Here is a 22,461-nt window from a genome sequence, read left to right as displayed (position 1 = left end):
TCCCGGAGCTCAGGGGGAATTGCCACAACGTGCTGATTCCCGCGCTGCGCCCGCCGGTATCTGGTTTGTAATAATTATAGATTTCCTCTGTGAGTTGCTCCTATTGGTTGCCTCGGCAACGGCGTAATAGCCCCGCTGAAGCGCCGTCGCGGTGATTCAGAACCCACGTGCCTCTCCCGCAGCCTCCAATCCGGCGCCCCCGCCCCTTGGCCGTTGTCGTGGCAACTGATGAGCAGCTCCGTGCCCCCCTCACACCCCCTCCCCACCTTGTGATCGTCCCCACTTCCTCTTCTGGGCCCCCGTGGGCTGCGGTGCCCCAGCTCGGAGACGTGGGGGCGCTAGAGCTCCCGATGCCCGGAGGCTCCTCCCCCACGCCCGAAGGGGGTCAGGCGGCACAGGCCTCCCTGCGGGAGCCCTAGACCCCCACCAGGGCTGCGGTTGGGTCTATCGCAGCAGGGCCCTGGGGACGCCAGCTAGGAATCTGAAGCCTTGAGTCACTGCCTTGTCCCTTGAGGGGCTCCCGAGCCCGTCAGAAAAATCTGGGAGGGGACCCGCGGAAGGAAAACGGGGAGGGAAACAGCCCCTTTCAGAAGGTCCGAGAGGTCACGGCTCATCCTGCCTTAAACCGAGCTGGGCTTAGGACCCGTTTCTTCGAAAATCTGTGTGTTTCCTGTGTGTTGTCTTTTCGCCTGCCGGTTTCTTTGTTCCTGGGTGAGCCTGTTCCTTCCTGTGCCGGTCTGAAAGCCCCTCTGTCTGAATCCATCCTTCAGTCTCTGCACTCCCGGCTCCTCCTTCACCTTCTCGCCGTCCTCTCCCGCCGCAATTGCAGGGAAGCAGCTGAGCGCCCCCTTTTACCAGTCCTGCTGGGCTTCCCAGGGGCCCTTTTCTCTCCTCCACCCGCGTCCATGTTCTGGGCACTGCCGGGAGGTCCAGAGCACCCTTCCAAAGGGGGAGTTGGCCCCCGGCGGCACCTCTTCCCATGAACCCTGCAAGCCATGCGCCTGGGCTCAGCAGAATGACATAGAAGAGGCGTTGCACACAGGCGAGCTGGGCTTGCTGCCGGACCGACTCCAGGCACCGTGAGTGCAGGTGTGTGTGCGTGCGTGTGCGCCTGGGTGCATCTGTGTGTGTGTGTGTGTGTGTGTGTATCTGCCAGCATGTGGAGGCGGCGTGAGTGTGTGTCAGTGGCTGTCATGTGTGGTGTTGGGGTGTGCAAGTGCGTGTGCATACACCTGTGTGCAAGTGTGGCTGTCTATGTGAAGGACACACAAGGGTCCATGACAGATTTTTCAAGGATGCGTTGTGGAGAGAACACAGCAGCATGAGTGAGGACGAAATCACGAAAGGTGGTGTAAAAGCGGCCGATGAACAGTGTGTGTTTATCAGCAGGTTTGGGCCTCACAACCTGTGTGCGTGGGGTCCCAGGATGTGACATGAGGGTCACCTTGGAAAGACATTTTTGCTCAAGCCCCCAGATAAATTCTTTCCTTCCACTCTAAGAGCTAAAACAGATAACCCTTTTCTCCTTGAACCTCGGGGGAATGGATGTATCGGTGCTGTCCGTGGGCATTTCAGAAGGATTCTGCAGAGAGACCTCAGCTGGGGACCTGGCCGGTCCCCGCCTGAGCGGTCGTGTGGGAGCTCTGGACAGCGGCCACTTCACATCCTGCGGCCACTTCACATCCTGCGGCAGACGGGAAGTTCATTTGAATTTATTCATAGTAGCAGCCCATGCTCCAAGAGTCAGTCAGGAGAAAGCAATTTTAGAAAATTAAATTTCATTTGCAGGGGAGACATGGGGACCCTGACAGTTGCCGCTGGAGATGCCACCGTCGGGGTGGGCAAGCCAGCAGGCCAGTCGCCTCTGGAAGCCCCCCCTTCTCCCCCCCGTGCACTGCCTATCCCTGGGAAGTGCTGCTACCAGTCGCTCTGGGTAAACGCTGACTGTAGGGCAGGCCGTACCCGGGAACCCTGGCAGAGAACGAGCTGGAGACAGGACTAGCCTCAGGAAGCTTCCAGTCCAAGCAGGGACAGATCGATTGCACGCCGTACCCTCACACTCAGAGACGGTACGGCCAGCCACGCATCCCCAGGGCACCGTGCTTCCTCCTGCCAGGGCCTCTGTCTGCCACGGCCAGCTCTGTTCACCTGCCAGAACTCCAGTCATCTGTCAGCACCCTCTGTCACTGCTTCCAGGAAATCTCTACCTTCCACGTGTCCAGCTGGCGCCATACGCCCTCCCCACTGCCCCAGGTCCCTCAGGCCTCCCATGTTGTGCATCCTACAGGCCTCTTTCCCCACATTTGCCCATGAGCGGCCGTTTATTTTGCAAGGACATAAAGAGCAATATTGATGCAAATGCAGTCAAAGTCACTGGCCAGGATTTTTTTCTTTTTTTGAGTTGGAGTCTCACTCTGTCACCCAGACTGGAGTGCAGTGACACGCTCCTAGCCACCACAGCCTCAACCTGCTGGGATCCAGTGATCCTTCCACCTAGGCCTTCCAAGTCGCTGGAACTACAGGCACGTGCTACCACACCCAGCTAATTTTTGATTTATTGTAGAGATGAGGTCTCGCCAAGTTGCCCGGGTGGGTCTCGAACCCGCAGGCTCAGGCAATCCACTCGCCTCGGCCTCCCAAAGGACTGGGATTACAGGCTAAGCCACCGAGCCCAGCCTGACCAGGATTCTTTTTTTTTGAGTTGGAGTCTCACTCTGTCACCTAGACTGGAGTGCAGTGGCTGCTCCCGGCCACCGCAGCCTCGACCTGCTGGGCTCTGGCGATCCTTCCACCTTGGCCTTCCAAGTAGCTGGAATTACAGGCACGCACTACCATGCCCGGCTGATTTTTTTATTTATTGCAGAGATGAGGTCTCGCCAAGTTGCCCAGGTGGGTCTCGAACCTGCGGGCTCAGGCAATCCACTCACCTCAGCCTCCCAAAGTACAGGATTACAGGTTGAGCCACCGAGCCCGGCTCTGACCAGGATTCTTAAAATGTCAGTCTTAAAATTAGGTAGAAGGGCTGAGAAATGGTTCCAGGGTAAAAGACATGCAGCATCTGTGGGCCCAAATGTAGTTTGAGCCTGGGACGGAGCCTGATCAGGAGAACAAAAACAACCACAAAAGACATTTAAGGGACAGGTAAGAAAATCTGAATATTGACTGTTTTGTTTTGGTTTTGAGTCAGATTCTCACTCTGTCACTCAAGCTGAAGTGCAGTGACACAATCACAGCTCACCACAGCCTCAACCTCCCCGGTTCAAGCAATTCTTCCACCTCAGCCTCCCAAGTGCCTGGGACTACAGGTGTACGCCACCACACTCAGCTAGTTTTTTTTGTTTTTTTTATAGAGACAAGGTCTCATTATGTTGCCCAGGCTGGTCTTGAACTCTTGGATTCAAGTAGTCCTCTCACCTCAGCCTCCCACAGTACTATCTACTATATATCAGATAGTAGTATTTTATCAGTGACATTTCCTGAAAGTGAAATACTTTGTATCTGATAATTTGTACTGAGGAGAATGTCCTTGTTCTTAGGAGATACAGGCTGAAGGATTTATGAAATGAGAGTGGGTACAAAACGTGGCAGAGTGTTACTAATTTGTATTTCTAGGACTATAGGTGGCTGTTGAATTATGCTTATAACTTTTCTGTAGGTTTAAACATTAAGTGACCGCTGCATGCTGGACAATCTGCCTAGCTGTGTGCCTGGATTATCTCATTTAATCTTCAGAGCTGCCTGGAACAAGAGAGCTCTATCATACCCATTCTCCAGTTAAGAAAACAGAGGCAGAGCCAGATTCAAGTCCAAGCTCTAAGCCCACATTTTGCCCCAACCCCTGTTACTATGAAATTACTAACGATACTAAACAGCTGTGTGATGTTGGGCAAATCACTTAACCTCTCTGTGATCTGCTCCTTTTTTGCTTTTTTGTAAAAGTAGATACTAATAGTGTCTACTTCAGAAGTTTCTTCTGAAAATGAAGGCTGTTATTATATATAAAGAACTTGGGCCAGGCGCAGTGGCTCATGCCTGTATTCCAGGACTTTGGGAGGTGGAGGCGAGAGGATCGCCTGAGCCCAGGGGTTCGAGACCAGCCTAGGCAACTTGGCAAGACCTCATCTCCACAATAAATCGAAAAAATTAGTCAAGTGTGGTGGCGAGCACCTGTGGCTCAGCTACATGGAAGGCTGAGGCGGAAGGATGACCTGAGCCCGGCAGGTTGAGGCTGGAGTGGCCATGAGCGTGCCACTACACTCCAGCCTGGGCAACAGAGTGAGACTCTGACTCAAAAAAAAAAAAAGAGCCACAGATTTGGCCCCAAGTCAGTGATCCGGAAGTGTTTGCTGTCACCATTGCTGTTGTCTTTGTTGCTGTTGCTGTAATCCCCTCACCCCCTGCCGTGGCCAGTGATGGATGAACCCAGAGGGTCTGCCTCTTCCCTCCCAGGCCAGCGTCATGTGTGGTCACTAGGACCCCACCCAGAAGAGCCCCATGCTCGACTCATTGCTCTGCTGTCCCCAGCTTGTAGCTCATAGTCATGTTTTTTGTTGTTGTTGTTATTTTCTGTTGTAATCTCACTCTGTCACTCTGGTTAGAAGGCCTCCCAAAGTGCTGGGATTATAGGTGTGAGCCACCATGCCCAGTCCACAGTTATGTTTTGCCAAGAGGCCTCCACTTTTTGTTTTTTGCTCTGGGTTCCACAAGTCATGTCACCAGCCCCGTCTGCACCCCCTTTGCTCTGAACCCTACTGAGCCCAGCTCCTGGACTCAACTACCTGTTCCGTATCGAAGCTGCCAACAGGCCCAGGCAGGCCGGGGGCATCTCAGCAGAGGCCACTGTGTGTCCCTTCAGCCACACTCCAGCCCTGACACGATCCACTAGCCCGCACCATCTGGCACTGTGGGCTGCTGGTCACATCTGCTGCTGAGCTCTCAGGGTGAGGCTGGCCCAAGCCCAGATGTGCTGAATGTGACATTCACACCAGCTTTGAAAGACGTAGCATGCACAAAAAAGAATGAGAAATTTCCTATTAATAGCTAAGTATTATGTGTTGACATTGTTATATTTTTAGATATGTGGGTTTAAATAAGATACACTATTAAAATTGATTTAGTCTGTTTTTGCTTTTTTTTTTCCATGTGGTGACTAGAAAATGTAAAACTGCCAATGTGGCTCACATTTGAAGTTTGCATTGTATTTCTTTCTTCTTTTCTCTCTTTTTTTAAGAGATGGGGCCTCACTATGTTTCCCAGGCTGGTCTTAAACTCCTGGCTCCAAGCGATCTTCTTGCCTTGGCCTCCCAAATTGCTGGGATGACAGGCCTGAGCCACCGCACCCAGCCGGAGGTCTCCTTTGATCCCACCTTATTCCCAGCACAGGGCTGGCCTGCATATTTGCAAACCTATTCCTCAGCCTCCACATCCTCAGCTCCAGAATGGAGATTCTTCCCCTCCAGGTGCGCTGTAATAACTTCCAGGGAAACACATACCTGTGCAGTAGAAGTCACATAAGCACACTCACTCACCTGAACCTTCCAAGTTCACCCTAGAGGGTGCCTCTTGTGTGTTTTTTTGTGTCGTTTCCCCTCCAGGATATTTTAGCTCCTTAGAGCAACCAAGAAAGAACCAGATAGGGAGTGCTTGTAAATTCTCTCCTGGCTCTGGTTCTGTGAGCCAGATGCTCACACACCAGAAGAGCCATCAAGGGAGTGAAACGCAAGAAGGTGGCCTTAGTTTTGGACAGGCAGGTAGGTGAGGTGGGTCCTGGTCAGTCAGCTTGGCCCCCTCCCCAGCCCCTTCCAAGGACTTGAAAGGAAACCATAGGATGCAGGCTTTTGCAGAGGTGACTCGTGGTCGAAGCACTCAGTTCCATGAAGGACAAGAAGCCTTTGTTGAGCCTTCTCTGGGTATGACATGGTCTTGAGGGTGCCAAGATGGACCAGTCACTGGCTGTCATGTTACCTATTATCTTTTTTCTTTTTCTTTTTGAGTCGGGGTCTCACTCTGTCGCTCAGGCTGGAGGACAGTGGCACGGTCACAGCTCATGGCAGCCTCGACCTCCTGGGCTCAGGTGATCCTTCTGCCTCAGTCTCCTGAATAGCTGGGACTACAGGTGTCACCATGCTGGGCTAATTTTTTTATGTTTTGTAGAGACAAGGTCTCGCTCACTATGTTGCCTAGTCTGGTGTCAAACTCCTGGGCTCAAATGATTCTCCTTCCTCGGCCTCCTAAATTGCTGGGATTACAGGCATGAGCCATTGTGCCCAGCCTGCTAACTGTCTTGTGTTTATTTGTTTTCTCTTCCACTGGAATGGAATGTGGAGAGTTTGCCGTCTGGTTCTACCCTCACCAGGTCCTTAGGATTTAGTCCTGTGTCTTCAGGCAGTAGGTGATCAGGAGATACCAGGGCCTCACAATGAATGAATGAATGAAGTCCACAGGCTAAAAAGAGACCAAGAGATGTGGACACATTACACGGAAACTGTAAATTAATATGTGAAGTCTACAGAGATCCTAACACAGCAAATGTTGGTAATTGTAGAAGCTAGACGGGTATAGCCGAGGTCACTTGGCTATCCCGTGTGTCTGAAAATGTTCTTTCTTTTTTGAAATGTTATACTCAGGAGGTGCACGTGCAGAATCATTGCATGGATGTATTGCATAGTGGCGAAGCGTGAGCATCTAGTGTACCTGTCACCCAAACAGTGCACATCATACTCAGCTGTACCCTTTGCTGCTCCCTACTTTCAGAGTCCCCAGTGGCTATTGTTTCCAAGTATAGGCCCCAAGTACCCGTGTCTAGTTCCCACTTTTAAGTGAGAACATGTGGTATTTGGTTTTCTGTTTCTGTGTGAATTCATTTAGAATAATGACCTCCAGCTCTATCCATGTTGCTGCCAAGGACATGATTTCATTTTTTTCTTTGAGTTGGAGTCTTACTCTGTCGCCCAGGCTGGAGTGCAGTGGCATGTTCACAGCCACCGCAGCCTCAACCTACTAGGCTCAGGTGATCCTTCCGCCTCAGCCTTCCAAGTAGCTGGAACTACAGGCATGCACCACCCCGCCTGGCTAATTTTTTGATTTATTATAGAGACGAGGTCTTGCTAAGTTACTCAGGCTCGTCTCAAACCCGTGAGCTCAGGCAATCCTCTCACCTCGGACTCCCAAAGTTCCTGGATTATAAGCGTGAGCCACTGCGCCTGGCCTATGATTTCATTCTTTTTTATGGCTGCGTAGTAGTCTATGGTGTATATGCACCACATTTTCTTTATCCAGTCATTTGTTGATGGACACTTAGGCTGATTCCATGACTTTGCTATTGCGAATGAAAATTTTCATGATTCAAAAAAATGATAAGTTACTAGAGAAATACAGATGATTGGCCTCTAACCCTTAATTGAGGGTTAGGAAGTTTCCTGGAGGAGGTGATGAGAAGTACCCCATGAAAACATCCACAGGAATTGAGAGAATGTCAACAGGCGGAGGCAGGGGCAGGAAGGACATTCCAACAGCCAGCACTGTGTGAGCTTCTCGGTCAGGAGATACAGCCAGGGGAGGTGGTAGCAGGGGGTTGCTGTGTGTCCCACTAAGCAGCTGGGCTTTATCCTGGTGGTAGCTGGGAGCCAGGGAATGTTCAGCAAGAGAGTGGCTGTGTCCATTTTGCTATGCAGAAAAAAATGAAATGGTTGAATGAAAGCCCTTGAGCTGTTCCTGCCACCCTGCTCTGCTGGTCTGGGGGATGGATGACTGGGGCTCCTGTCCTTTTTTTTTTGAGTTGGGATCTCACTCTGTCAGCCAAGCTGGAGTGCAGTGGCATGATCATGACGCACTGCAACCTCGATCTCCTGGGCTCAGCTGATCAGCCTCCAAGTAGCTGAGACGACAGGCATGTATCACTATGCCTGGCTAATTTTAATTTTATACACACACACACACACACACACACACACACACACACACATCTTTTTTTATAGAGATGAGGTCTTGATATGTTGCCCAGGCTGGTCTCGAACTCCTGGGCTCAAGTAATCCTCCCACCTCGGCTTCCCAAAGTGCTAGGATTACAGATGTGAGTCACCGCTTCCTGCTGAGATTTGTTTTTTTTTTAACTTAGTTGTTTTTCCCTAAAAGTAACAAGAAGTCATACAACGGAAGCATTGTTCTCAAAGTGAAGGTAGAGAAGGCCTCCTGATGAAAGCCAGGTACCCAGGTGGGTGTGGACACCTTGATAGGCTACCCCTCCCCTCACAGAGGATGCTGCCCCAGGGTAAATTCTGTCCAGTCGTGTTTACTGCAGAGATTTGTCTCTGTGTGGACAAAACATGAGGGTAGCAATCGATCCAGGGCATTGGTGGGGGAACAAAAATAACAGACTCTTCTGTCTTCGGGAGCATCCTGGACCAGCTCTCTTCCCCAGAGGGGGCCCCATGGCCCAGCCCAGAGTATGGCCCCACTCCCTTCGCTAAGCAAGTTAAAGGGCATAGCTGGCTGTGGCTTCAGCGACTCCTGCCATCTGCCATCTGGCGTCGTGTCCACGGAAAGGCTCCATGCACTGCCTAAGCGCTTGTGTTTTGTGTCTCATCAAAACAAGCCGCCAGATGGGGGAGAAGGACTGGGTCTGAGGCCCTTCAAAACCAGCACAAGTGCCTTCCAGAAGGCCTGAATGCTTGGCCAGGGTGACGTGACTGATGGCTGTGACGCCCACATCAAAAGCCAAAGTGGACCGGGTACGATGGCTCATGCCAACAATCCCAGCACTTTGGGAGGTACAGGTGGGAAGATTTTCGAGCCCAGGAGTTCCAGACTAGCTTGGGTAACATAGCGAGACCTCGTCTCTACAAAAATAAAAAATAAACTAACCAGGCGTGGTGGTGCACACCAGTAGTCCCAGCTATTCGGGAGGCTAAAGTAGAAGGATCACCAGAGCCCAGGAGGTTGAGGCTGTGATGAGTGGTGATTGTGCCACTGCACTCCAGCCTGGGCAAAAGAGCGCGACTCTGACCCTAAAAAGCAAAACAGAAAGCCAGGGTGACATCTGGGCATGGTAGCTCAACCTTATAATCCCAGCACTTTGGGAGGCTAAGGCAGCAGGATCACTGGAGGCCAAGAGTCTGAGACCAGCCTGGGCAACATAGTGAGACACTGTCTCTACAAAAAATTAAAAAATTAGCTGGGGGTAATGGCACACACCTGTAGTCCCAGCTATTGGGGAGGGTTGAGGTGGGAAGATCTCTTGAGCTCAGGAGGTAGAGACTGGAATGAGCTATGATTATGCCATTGCACTCCAGCCTGGAGAGCAGAATGAGACTCTATCTCTTTAAAAAAAAAAAGGTCCAGGATGAGCCTGTCTGATTGGTTGGAATAGTTTATGACAGAAGACGATAGAGACATAGACAAACTGGGATTTTTTTTTTTTATTATATCATTGACCATCTAATGCTTTTCTGCTTGAAAATGTTTAAAAGGTTGACTCAAATAATAGAAAGCTAGAAGAGGTAAGCTACCTCTTTATCATAGATTCATGTTTAAAACATCCATTAAACATTCTCCATTACCTAGAGCTATGAAGATGTCAGTTCTTCTTTTGAAGGATTGTCTTAGTCTGTTTGGACGGCTATAACAAAATACCCCAGGTGGAGTGGCTTATGAACAACTGAAAGTTATTTCTGTGCTGGGCTCAGTGACTCAGGCCTGTAACTCCAGCACTTTGGAAGGCCAAAGTTGGAGGATTGCTTGAGCCGGGGAGTTCGAGACCAGCTGGGCAACATAGCAAGATCTCGTTGCTACAAAAATTTTTAAAAACTAGTTGGGCAAGGTGGCACGTGCCTGCAGTCCCTGCTGCTTGGGAGGCTGAGACGGGAGGATTGCCTGAGCCTAGGAGGTTGAGGCGGTGATGAGCCGTGATTGGGTCTCTGCACTCCAGCCAGGCAACAGGGCCAGACCCTAACTCAATAAAAAATAAAAATAAAAGAAAGCTCTTCCTTACAGTCCAAGATAAAGTCACCAGCAGATGTGGTGTCTGGCGAGGACCGGCTCCTTGGTTCGTAGATGGTGGCTTCTTGCTGTGTCCTCATGGGGTGGAAGGGTCAAGGGAGCTCTCTGGACTCACTTTTATCAAGGAACTGATCCCATTCACGGGGTGACCTAATCACCTCCCAATGTCATCACACTGTTATTTGGTTTCAACTTATGGATTTGGGGATGACACAGACCTTTGGCCTGTTGCGAGAAGCTCACAGCCCTTTGAGTGGCACCGGGGTCCTGATGGAACTTGTTCCTTGCACTCTGGAGGGGATGGGAGACGAGACTTGGAGTGTGGGGGACGCGCCAGGTGTGGGCCGAGGCTGGTGAAGGCAGTCACAGGCCCGGAGGGATGAGTGTGTAGCCGAAGTGAGTCTTCAGGAAGCCGCAGAGAGTGACTGCTGTGACCTTTCCTTTTCCTGGAGAAAGAGTACGTGCTGGTCTGAGTTGGCTGATGAGGTGTCTGGGTAAGGACTGAAGCTGCCAACCTGCTAACGTGCCCAGATGGTGGTTTCTGAGGTCACACAGCCTTGGTTCTGACCCAGTTCCACTGTCTCCAGCTATGTGTCCCTGTGCAAGGGACAAAACCTGTCTAAGACCATTTTCTCCTCTGAACAAGAGGAAATAGTAGTATTTGCCTCCCAAGATTAAATTAGATGGTATGTGTGAAATTGATACAGCAGACATTCATTTATTAAATCAGAGTAGGTACCTACACACACGTGTAAGTGAAAGAGACTTTGAGTCCTGGAAGAGCTGAGTTCCCCAGTCTAGCTGTGCAGTCCTTGAAGGAGATGCAATGTTTCGTTTGTGACATGCTGTGAAATATGCGGGCTTATTCAGTTCCTAAATTCCTAAACTAGGTTTGTTTTCTCTGAATGGGGAAGGTCTTTGCAATCACACTGACCTTCTGTTTCCTGTCAGTCCTCCCCAGGAACGCAGGGTCCCATGGAACAGAGTAGGATATGTCCTTGTCGGCCGTGGTGTCTCCAGGTCTTGGCACCCGCTCAGCAAACACTTTGGAACCGAACAAAGCAATGTTAAAAGCGGGACCTTCTGTGGCTTTGGCCTGGGTGGCTTTCCCCACATGGGCTCCCGCATCCATGCTTCCAGGCTTTCTCTCCTTGCTGGGAGGGCCAGAAATCCCAAACGAGCTCGTCCTTTTCGGAGGTCCCTCTCTGTGTACACGCCAGAACAAAGGCCCTCTCTGTCCCTTGCTCTCAGAGGTGGGCTTGAAGTCCACCTGTTCTTTTTTCTCTCTGCTCTTTCTTATGGGCCAGCTAACTACCTGCCTGCTAGCAACGATGTGTTCATGCTCCCTGCACTCCTGATGTAAGTTCACCTAATTACTGCTGTCAGGAGCCCGGGTGGAGAGGACTCCAGGACGGAACATGAGCATGGGAGACTGAGGCAGACCAGCTTCTCTCTCGTGGAACTTGGATGCTCAGGCTCCCACAGCGCCACTGCAGGCTTTCCCAGCCGGGCCGGCAATCGAAGAGACACCTTCCCTAGCAGGTTTGAGAGCTCTTTGGAAACAAACATGGCCTGCAATGCGTCATCTCTCCTACAGCCTGTAGACCCTGACCCAGTTGAGTGTTGCATGATCTCATGGAAAGATTTACTCTTCCCGTTTCACAGATGAGAAAACTGAGGCCCTGATGAGGTCAGCAACTTGCCCAGGTAATATACATGGACCGATCGCCTTTTGGACACAATTTCGGACTCATGTGACTTTCTCAGCTGCACCTTCCGTCTTTCTCAGGAGTCGACACGGGCCCATTTCCAAGAGCAATGTTCCTGTCTCCTTAGACAAGCCCCTGGTGATTGTATAACACCCCAGAAGCAGGTTAGAGGAATCGTACCCGTAGGGAGGAGGGCTGTGGGGAGGCCAGGAGAGGCTGGTGAAGCTGGAGTTGGAGGAGAAAGCTGAGTCTGAGATAAAACCTCTGTCCCTGGCCACCACCGTGAATGGGCCCTGTGAGCCCCATCTGCGGAGGCCCAGAGCTTTTTTTTATGGGTTGCCATGGCGACCCCTGGCCTTGACAACGGAGGTGCACTTGGCTGAGTGTGCCATTGTGTCCCGCTGAGTCTGAGAAAAGCCAGAGGCTGGGACTGCAGTCAGGAAAGGAATGTCCCGAGCGCCTTCCAGCGCTTTTGTCTCGGTCCCCAGGGCAGCTGGAAGAAGAGGGGGCGTCTTTGGGGCCCCAGAGAGATCTTGGGGTCTGTTTCTAGCCAGCGATGTGTGCAAAGAGTTCATGTTCAGGGGGTCTGGGAGGCAGCGCAGTAGGGAAGTGAGTCCGACGCCACCTTCACCGGACGTTCCCTGAGCAATACAGCAGGGACCCACGTCCTGGGTCTTGGTTCAATTGAAATGAACCCTATTTCAGCTGGGCACAGGGTGGCTCACGCCTGTAAACCCAGCACTTTGGGAGGCAGAGGTGAGAGGGTTGCCTGAGTCCAGGGGTTCAAGACCAGCCTGGGCAACTTGGCGAGACTTCGTCTCTAAAATCAAAAAATTAGCCAGGTGTGGTGACACGTGCTTGTAGTTCCAGCTACTTGGAAGACTGAGGTGGAAGGATCACCTGCGTCCAGCAGGTCGAGGCTGAGGTGGCCATGAGCATGCCACCACACTCCAGCCTGGGAGACAGGTGAGACTCCTACTTGAAAAAAAAGAAGGAAAGAAAGAAATGATCCCTATTTCACAGATGAGGAAACTGAGGTACAGAGAGGTTACTTCATGTGCCCAAGATCACACAGCAGGTAAATGGGAAGCCAGGGCTGGCCAGTCGGGCGATAGGGTCCTTTTGGAGGATGCAGAGACTAGGGAGGTGCCAGGTGGAACAGTGGAAGGGGAGACACCAAAAGAGGCTGCCTCTGAAGACAGCGCCCTGCACACTACACACCCCAGAAGCCAGCAGACACCAGACAGGTGTTCAAGGCAGGCTGGCGTCAAAGGGGGACACTGCCTCTCCAGACAGCCCCTGGAGACTCGTTGCATCTGCCTCTCCAGGAGGTTGGGGACCATGCAGACCTGTGGTCCCATGCAAGTCCTCATGGTAGCTAGCAGTGGTTCTCAACCCACTTCCGCCCTTCCCCAGTGCCCAGGTCACACCTGTGAGACGCAACTCGGCCAGTCCAGGTGGGGCCCTGACACCTGGGGATACTTTTAGCTCCCGGGGAGTGTCAGGTGCAGCCAAGGCTGAGCCTCTCTGGCTTTTGAGCCCTAAGACCTTGGTCAAGCCCATTAGGCTTCTGAGCCGATCATTCAAGGCCAATCCTGCGAGCAACTGAAATTCCTGTGGAAGAGGCATAGGTGTAGCAGGTGAGCAGTCAATAAATGGCAGCCAGGACTTTTACCATGACAATTCTCCCCCAAGAGCAGACTGGAGGAGGTGCCTTCTTCCCTTCGCCTGACTTCCTCTCACTCAGAATTAAAAAGCTGAACCAAAGCCGGCTCGGTGGCTCAGCCTGTAATCCCGCGCCTTTGGGAGGCTGAGGTGAGTGAATAGCCTGAGCCCGCGGGTTCGAGACCCACCTGGGCAGCTAGACCTCATCTCTACTATAAATAAAAAAAAAACTCAGCTGGGCGTGGTAGCGCGCGCCTGCAATTCCGGCTACTTGGAAGGCTGAGGCGGAAGGATTGCTGGAGCCCAGCAGGGCGAGGCTGTGGTGGCCGGGAGCGGCCACTGCACTCCAGTCTGGGCGACAGAGTGAGACTCCAACTCAAAAAAAGAAAAAAGCCAAACCAGCATCTCTGCCCATCCTGCCCCACCCTCCCAATGCACAGGGCAGATAAGAGGCTGCAGAGAGAGTTAATTAGCATTTTAATTAAAGAAACAGGGATGGGAGCGGAGTGTGGGCCCGGGAAGCTCACTATCTGACCAGACCAAGGATCTGAGACACACAGTAAGAAATAGAACGGGTTGTTGCCCACTGCATACTCAAATAAAAACTACCTGTGTTTGCCCTGTGCTCTGACAATCCCGAGTTTGGTTAACGTATTGATTGACTGAGATTTCTCTTTCAGTTCTCATCGCATCAAGGAAAATGTTCCCATCTGATGCTAACCTGCCTTGAACACCTGTCTGGTGTCTGCTGGTCTCTGGGGACAGGAGAGGGTGGGCCAGGCCTGAGGCCATAGCCTAGGGCTGTCAACTCCGCCCAGTTTTTAACTGAGTAAACTGCTTTGGTTTGACTGTATTCTTTTCCCAGTTGCTTTTATTTGTAGCAAATGAAACTTGGGGGTCAGGTGGTGGCTCAAGCCTGTAATTCCAGCACTGCGGGAGGCTGAGGCAGGAGGATTGCTTGAGGCCAGGAGCTCAAGGTTACAGTGAGTTGTGATCATGTCATGCCACTGCACACAGCCTCAGCGATGGAGCAAGACCTTGTCTCTAAATAGATTTAAAAAAGAAGGATGAATGTTACTATCCCCATTTCACAGCTCAGGTATGTTGAGTTCATTCAAAACATAAATAAACTCCAGGAACTGTCCTGTGCTCTGGTTATAATGTTGAACAACAAAAACAAAATGCATGATCTCCATTATCTTGGGATTTATGTTTTTCTTAGCAGGAGAGCAATGTGCAATGTGCAAAATTGGGATCTGGGCACGGTGGCTCACACTTGTAATCCCAGCACTCGGGGAGGCTGAGATGAGGGAATTGCTTGAGCCCAGGAGTTTGAGACCAACCTGGACAACACAGCAAGACCTTGTCTCTACAAAAATCAAAAAGTTAGCCAGGCATGGTGGTGTGTGCCTGTAATCCCACCTACTTGAAAGGCTAAGGCAGGAGGATCTCCTGAGCCCAGGAGGTTGAGACTGCAGTGAGCCACTGCACTCCAGCCTAGGTGACAGAGTGAGACCCCAACTCAAAAAAAAAAGAAAACATTGGGGCCCAGGTAGAAAATAGAAGGAGAGCAAGAGAGGAAGCCGGGAGGCCACGTAGGAAATCATCCTCCATCCGGGAGAAAGATGATGGCAACCTGGACCCGAGCAGGTTGGGGACTAGCCCCGAGCAGGGATGCAACAGGACCCTGGGTGCCTGGCCGCCTGCTGGCCCTTTGGTGTGCCGGGCCTCTGTTCAGAGTGAGACAACCTTTCCTTGCACTTGTGCCGGCCTGCGTGGTGGGACTCCAGAGCCAGTCTGCAGGGCAAGTCTCCCTGGGTGTGAGCCTCTTTCCTTGGTGACTCCAGTAGCCTCCACGGACCTAGACCCCGGGGCTCTAGAATCAATCATCTTCAGACAGTATAAAAGATAGGAGCAAGTCAGAGACAGAGGCTGACTGAGACGTCATGTGTGCCTACGGTCTGTCAGGCTGTCTACGCCCCTTGTGCCTCATTCTCAGCATACCCTGCAGAGAGAGAAGCATCATTGTCCCTCTTCTACAAATAGGGAAACCGAGGCTCAGAGCATTTTTAGAAATTTCGCTGTTATACAAGAACATAAGGCCAGACGCGGTGGCACACACCCGTCATCCCAGCTACTTGGGAGGCAGATGTGGGAGGATCACTTGATCCCAGGATTTGGAGGCTGCAGTGAGCTAAGATCATACCACTGCACTTCAGTCTGAGTGACAGAGCAAGACCCTGTCTCTAATAATAAAATAATTTTATTTTTTAGTTGGGAGTCTCACTCTGTCACCCAAGCTGGAGTGTGGTGGCACACTCCTGGCCACCGCAACCTCAACCTGCTGGGCTCAGGCAATTCATCCACCTCAGCCTTCCAAGTAACTGGAACTCCAGGCAGTGCTACCATGCCTGGCTAATTTTTTGATTTATTGTAGAGATGAGGTCTCACCAAGTTGCCAGGGCTGGTCTCGAACCCGTAGGCTCAGGCAATCCTCTTACCTCGGCCTCCCAAAGTGCTGGGATTATAGGCGTGAGCCACCATGCCTTGCCAAATAAAATAATTTTTTTAATTACATAAAATATCTAAGAAGAAAAAAACAAGTACATAAAGTAGGGTGATGGTTTGGACCCAAGCTTTATACTCTAAAGGCCAAGCTCAATGCCACTACACACATATCTTTACTGTCTTTTATGGTGCACATGACAGACATCACTAACCTATCACAACTCTTTTTACCTCAGAGCCTAAAAGAGGCCACAAAATCAATCGTTCAGCTCATGACTCCAAATAGCTAATACCAACCGACCAGCACTAACACGCGACATGGCATTTATTTGCCATTTCAGTAATACAGACCCAGAATTAGCTTCTCTCCTAAGTTGGGTCTGATTGGTGCTCCTGCCCTGGCAGCAGTGTGAAAAACTCAGTGAAGCAAGCGAGTTGTAGACTTATCTCTCAATTACAGCAGCATTAAGCAATGGCCTCACCACTATCACCATCATCAGTAGTTCCTCTGAGGCCAGATGCAGTGGCTCACTCCTGTAATACCAGCAATTTTGGAGGCTTAAGTGGGAGGGTCAGTTGAGGAAGTTCAAGATCAGCCTGGGTAGCCGGGCTCGGTGGCTCAGCCTGTCATCCTGCGCCTTTGGGAGCTGAGGTGAGTGGATTGCCTGAGCCCGCGGGTTCGAGACCCACCTGGGCAACTTGGCGAGACCTCATCTCTACAATAAATCAAAAAATGAGCCGGGCGTGGTAGCACACGCCTGTAGTTCCAGCTACTTGGAAGGCTGAGGCGGAAGGATCGCTGGAGCCCAGCAGGTCGAGGCTGCGGTGGCCGGGAGCGGCCACTGCACTCCAGTCTGGGCGACAGAGTGAAACTCCAACTCAAAAAAAAAAAAAAAAAAAAAATCAGCCTGGGTAATACAGCGATACCCATCTCTGCGAAAAATCAAATAATTAGTCAGGTGGTGGTATGTACCTATAGTCCCTTGTTGCTGCTGAGGAAACTGAGGCAAACCATCAGAGTGTAAGCAACTCCCATTTTCATTTTCACTTTTTACTGAGAAAAGCAAAACAAAATTAACCACTAACAATGTTAAATGAATGAAATCCAGTGCATTTTAGTACCTTCACAATGTTGCACGGCCACCACCACAGTCTTGTTCCAGAACTTTCACATCATCCCAAGCAGAGACCCCCATACCCAATAAGCAGTCACCCCTTATTCTCCCTCCCCCCAGCCCCTGGGAACCACTGTCTTGCTTCCTGTCTCTATGGATTTACCTTTTTTTTTTTTTTTTTTGAGTCGGAGTCTCACTCTGTTGTCCAAGGTGGAGTGCAGTGACACACTCATGGCCACAGCAGCATCGACTTGCTGGGCCCAGGCAATCCTTCTGCCTCAGCCTTCCAAGTAGCTGGAGCCACAGGTGTGTGCCATCATGCCTGGCTAATTTTTTTAATTTATTGTAGAGATGAGGTCTCACCAAGTTGCCCAGGCTGGTCTCGAACCTGTGGGTTCAGGCAATCCTCTCACTTCCACCTCCCAAAGTGTTGGGATTACAGGTATGAGCCACCGTGCAGTGGATTTATCTAGTCTTGAGGTTTCCTATAAATGGAATCATATGCCTTGTAGCCTTGTACGCCTGGATGTGCTCAGGTGGCATAACGTTTTTGAGGCTTCTCTGTGTGGTAGAGAACTTCATTCTTTTCCATGGCTGAATAATATTCCACAGTATGGATAGACCACATTTTATTTATCTGTTCACTCGCTGGGGGGCATCTGGGTTTTTTCCACCTTTCTGTGAGTGAATTGTGCTGCTATGAATGTGCGTGTGCGTGTACTTATTGGAGGCCTTGTTTTCAGTTCTTTGAGGCACATACTTGGGAGTGGAATTGTTGGGTCATGTAGAAATTCTATGTTTAACTCTTAGAGAAACCCAGGATTCTCCAAGGCCCCACCAGCTGTAGGACTGAGGGTTTAGAGCTGGTCCCTGCCTATTTCCACTCCAGAGGGAGCCCTCCAATGTACCCGCTTCAGGAGCCTCCCTAGCTCAGTGACCCTGGCACCTCAGGGACCTGCTGAGAAACGCGTGTCGCCCGCCCCTCACCAGGAGCCAGGCTGTGCACAGACCCTTTTGGATAAGACGAGAGCAGTTGGTCTTTCTCCTCCCCATGAGAGGGTCTCCAGAGGGGCACATTGGCAGGTCAGACTAGGAATTGTTGCTGGGACCACCCCCGGCTGAGCCCACACTCGGCTAACTTTTTTATTTTTTTGTAGAGATGAGGTCTTGCTATGTTGCCCAGGCTGGTCTAGAACTCCTGGGCTCAAGCAATCCTCCTGCCTTGGCCTCTCAAAGCACTGCAGTTACAGGTGTAAGACACCGCACCTGTTTCATCTCTTGACCTTTGAAGGTGCAGTTCGGGTGACACTTCCTTGGCTTTGTCACCCCAGTCAGAGTTAATCCATCCGTGTACCATAGCGCCTTGCTTACACTGATAAAATAGTCATGATCTTATTCTGTCTTTTACAGAATTTGTTGTTGACAGTGAACTGGAAAAATTTTATACACAACTTGCCGGGTTATTTTAAGCAATTATTCACATGATGGGTACAGCAGCCGGTACACTGAATTCTCCCATTTCTTCCGCCCCTAGTCCTCTGCCACTAACTTATGAGCTTTGGAAAGAGAACAGCCTTTTATCCATCTTGGTTTCTCCTAAGAGGAATGGTACTCAAATGATACTGTGCCCCGCCTGGAACAGGTGCCTAATTAACTTTTGTGGCGTGAATTAGTGGGCAGAGGGAGTGAATGAATGACATTAACCCTTCTGATTGTTTGAAACATATTGCGCTGAGAATTAATGTCTGACAGAGATCAGGTTTTGTTATAAGGTTAGTTTTCGACGGCAGGCCACCAAAATGTCACCATGATCCATTTTCCAATGTGACATTTTGTAATTGAAAGTGTGTGGGTGTGGCTCTGACTTTTGCAGAGTATTTAAACGTTCACTGCTCTGAGATTCTCACATTTTCAAAAACAGGCTTAATGGAAATTGAATTGTGTGAAGCCTCCGTGCTCCCTGTTTGAGACAAATGGTTTTGAGGGAGAGACAGTAACTGCTCTTTCCACGCCGTTGCTGTGTTTCCAAATTAATAGGCTTGCGCGGAGTTGGATATGCTGAAATCCATCAAAAAATCCATTGAGCTATCACGAAAAGAGTTTGATTTCTCAGTTAATTTATAACCATCCTTTCCAAGCCCACGCTTTCTCAAACAAATTTCCTCTGGCAAAAACACATAAAATGTATTCTCTGAACTAGGTCATTTTTATTCATCAGATCCCACATCTACCACAGCTAGGTGTTTGCTTGTAGAGATGGGATCTTACTATGTTGCCCAGGCCTCAAATAATTCTCCCCCCTCAGCCTCCCAAAATGCTGGGATTACAGCCCTGAGCCACCACACCCAGTCAACAGCTGGGTGTTTTGTTATTGGCTGAATTAAACTGATGTATTCCAGTGAGTAGAGGCAGGGCTATGGGGTCAGACAGTCCCAGGTAAATCTGTGACCAAGGCCAGACACCATAACCTCTCGGAACTCCTTGCCTCATCTCTGAAAGAGGAGGTGCCCTACTTTGGATGGTTTTGCAGATCAAGGGATAATGTGCCCATCAGGACATCTCACCCGACAGCCCCAGACTACTACCACTTCCTCCTTGGGGGAGGGAGTCCAGCAACTCCCTGGAGCACAGCACAGCTGGTTCTGGAGCCCGGATCCCCCGCCAGGAGAGCTGAGACCTGGTTGGAGAAGGATCTGATGGCTTGGAGGTCTTGACCTTTCGCTACCCACAAGGCCTTGCTCACCTGCAGTGCCGAGTGGAAGATGCATTGTCACTCCCAGTGTGCTCTGAGATCTGGGTCTGTCGGTGATATGAGTAGGAACTCTGCAGGCAACAGAAACCCACTTAGGGTAGCCCAGGCAAGTTTTAAAAAGGAGGGAAAATGGCGGTGCTGCGGTTCATGCCTGTAATCCTGGTGCTTTGGGAGGCGAGCCCAGTCTGGGCAACATAGTGAGACTCCATCTCAACAAAATATTTAAAAATTAGCCAGGCATAAGCCGAGCACAGTGGTTCACACCTGTAATCCCAGCACGTTGAGAGGCAGAGGCGAGGGGATTTCCAGAGCCTAGGGGTTCAAAACCAGCTTGGGCAACTTGGCGAGGCCTCATCTCTATAGGAAATCAGAAAAATTAGCTGGGCATGGTGGCACGCACCTGTAGTTTCAGCTACTTGGAAAGCTGAAGCGGAAGGATTGCCTGAGCCCAGCGGGTCAAGGCCGCAATGGCCATGAGCATGCCACTGCACTCCAGCCTGGGTGACAGAGTGAGAGTCCAACTCAAAAAAAAAAAAAATTAGCCAGGCGTAGGGGTTTACACCTGTAGTTTCAGCTATGTGGGAGGCTGAGGCAGGAGGACTGCTTAAGTCCAGAAGGTTGAGGCCGCAGTGAGCTATGATCACACCTCCGCACTCCAGTCTGAGTGACAGAGTGAGATCTTCTATCTACTTAAAAAAATAAAAATAAATGTAAAAGGAGGAACATGGAGGGATGCCTCTGGACTTTCTCACAAAGGCGTTGTTAACGGTGGGAACACTTGTCCACTCCTGGTATTTCCTTCTACCTGGAGGGACATCTGTGAGCCTAGCTCTGCTGACATTCCCCACACCTCCTCCTCGCGTCCGGGGATGGGGACATGGAATGAGCCTGGCAGGTGCTGCATCCACACATGGTGGGGACCCGGGCTCCAGATGGAGCCATGCGGTCTCTTACACCCAGGACCCTGTTCTCTTGCTGCTGCCTCTGTTAGCACAGGCCGCGTTCTCCACCTACAGGCCTTGCTTTGAGGCTGGCTCCCCTCACGGGGCGGAGGGTGCCTAACCCCACCCCTCCCAAGACTCTGGCCCAGCCTGGTCCAGCCAGCCGGGGCCAGGTCACACGTAACCGGCGTGGTGCCAGGGTCACATCCCTGTAGTGGAGGAGGAGTTTGTTTTTGTTTTTTTGAGTCGGAGTCTCACTCTGTCATTCAGACTGGAGTGCAGTGGCCACTCCCAGCCACCGCAGCCTCGCCCCGCTGGGCTCCGGCGATCCCGCCGCCTCAGCCTTCCGAGAAGCCAGAATTACAGGCATGCACTACCACACCCGGCTGATTTTTTTGATTTATTGTAGAGGTGAGGTCTCGCCAACTTGCCCTGGTGGGTCTCGAACCCGCGGGCTCAGGCAATCCACTCACCTCAGCCTCCCAAAGGCGTGGGATTACAGGCTGAGCCACCGAGTCCGGCTAGGTTGGCTGCTTTCAATGTCCATGTGAGAGGAATCGCATAGTATTTGACTGGGGTCTTTCACTTAGTGTAGTGTCCTCTGGCTTCAGTCACGTTGTCACATGTGACAGAATATCCTCTCTTTAAGACGGAATAATATTCCATCGTGTGAACACACCACATTTTCCCTCATTCATCTGTCGATGGACATCTAGATTGTGCCCACCTCTTGGCTGTTGTAAATAATGCCGCAACGAACATGGGCTAAACGACATCGCTTCTGAGTCTCAGTGTCCTCGTCTATGGAATGAGGAGAACCATGTCTACCCTGTTGCAAACATCCTTGAAGTTGCCAGTGTGCAACAGAAGCTTGATAAGCCGTGTTCCTAGCACCTTCTACTCTTCCTTCCAAACATATGCTCCTGTTTGTGTTGTTTTATTATCTTTGTTCCTCATGAGGATGTAAGCTCCACGCCTGCCTCATTCTCTCCTGTGTGTGCAGCTTGGGAAATGGGGCTTGGTACAAAGACGATGCTCATTGGAGGAGTCGTTGCAAAATGAATGGATGGACTTGTACAGAGTGCTGGGACTCAGTATTTTGTAAAAGGGTGTGGGTGGCTGACTCTGGGGTCACACAGATCTGCGTTCTGTTTTCAGACCCACCACTCAGCCTCGCTGTGCCTCGGTTCCCTCATCTGTACAAAAGGAGACCACGTGGCGTTGCTACGTGCGTGGTTATAATAATAAATGTTCTAACTCTTTCTCTGTCATGGGAGGACCTAGTGAGAAGGTCGCTGTCTGCAAGCCAGGAAGGGAGCCCTCACTGGAAACTGCTTCAGCTGGTGCCTTGATTCTGGACATCCCAGCTCTACAACTACCAGGAAATCAAAGTCTATTGTTTAAGTTGGAAAAAAGTCATATTCATAGTACTGCATATAAAGTGTGTGGTATGTGTGGCACACAGAAAGGACCCGGGGTGCATGAAGAGAAGTGAGACACAGACAGTCCCATCATTATTCTGAGATAACAGATTTGATTTTGAGATACAATACCATTTATGTAAGCCAAATAATAAAACAGGTATTGAGCAGAAAGATCCACAAACAGAAAGACGCGTAGAGAACAGCTTGGAATGGTGGCCTGGGGAGAGGGGACAAGAAGTGGGAAAGGGAAAAGGAAGCATACAAACTGAGGGTGGATGGCTCAGCCTGTAATCCCGCGCCTTGGGAGGCTGAGGTGAGTGGATTGCCTGAGCCCGCGGGTTCGAGATCTGC

The 22,461-nt window shown here is 50.8% G+C and overlaps 1 protein-coding gene across 3 annotated transcripts in view; it reads left to right on the top strand.

Moving 5' to 3' along the window:
* Positions 1 to 22,461, top strand: part of ABAT (4-aminobutyrate aminotransferase) — a 102,181-nt gene that overhangs the window by 35,117 nt on the left and 44,603 nt on the right. The window contains exons 1-2 of one of the 3 annotated variants that reach the window (XM_021712136.1): positions 835 to 1,089; positions 10,013 to 10,019. The exons of the other annotated variants lie outside the window; for them this stretch is intronic. Of the exons in view, the coding sequence (XP_021567811.1) occupies positions 10,013 to 10,019 (7 nt within the window). The 5' untranslated portion in view covers positions 835 to 1,089. Of the gene's footprint in view, positions 1 to 834; positions 1,090 to 10,012; positions 10,020 to 22,461 lie in introns of those variants that run through there. 3 annotated transcript variants of the gene reach the window in all.

The sequence above is a fragment of the Carlito syrichta genome, unplaced genomic scaffold (genome assembly GCF_000164805.1).
Source record: "Carlito syrichta isolate Samal-C Ts95f unplaced genomic scaffold, Tarsius_syrichta-2.0.1 Scaffold303103, whole genome shotgun sequence".
Lineage (NCBI taxonomy): Eukaryota > Metazoa > Chordata > Mammalia > Primates > Tarsiidae > Carlito > Carlito syrichta.
The sequence above is the reverse complement of the archived record's forward strand: the minus strand, read 5'-3'. Positions and strand labels throughout refer to the sequence as shown.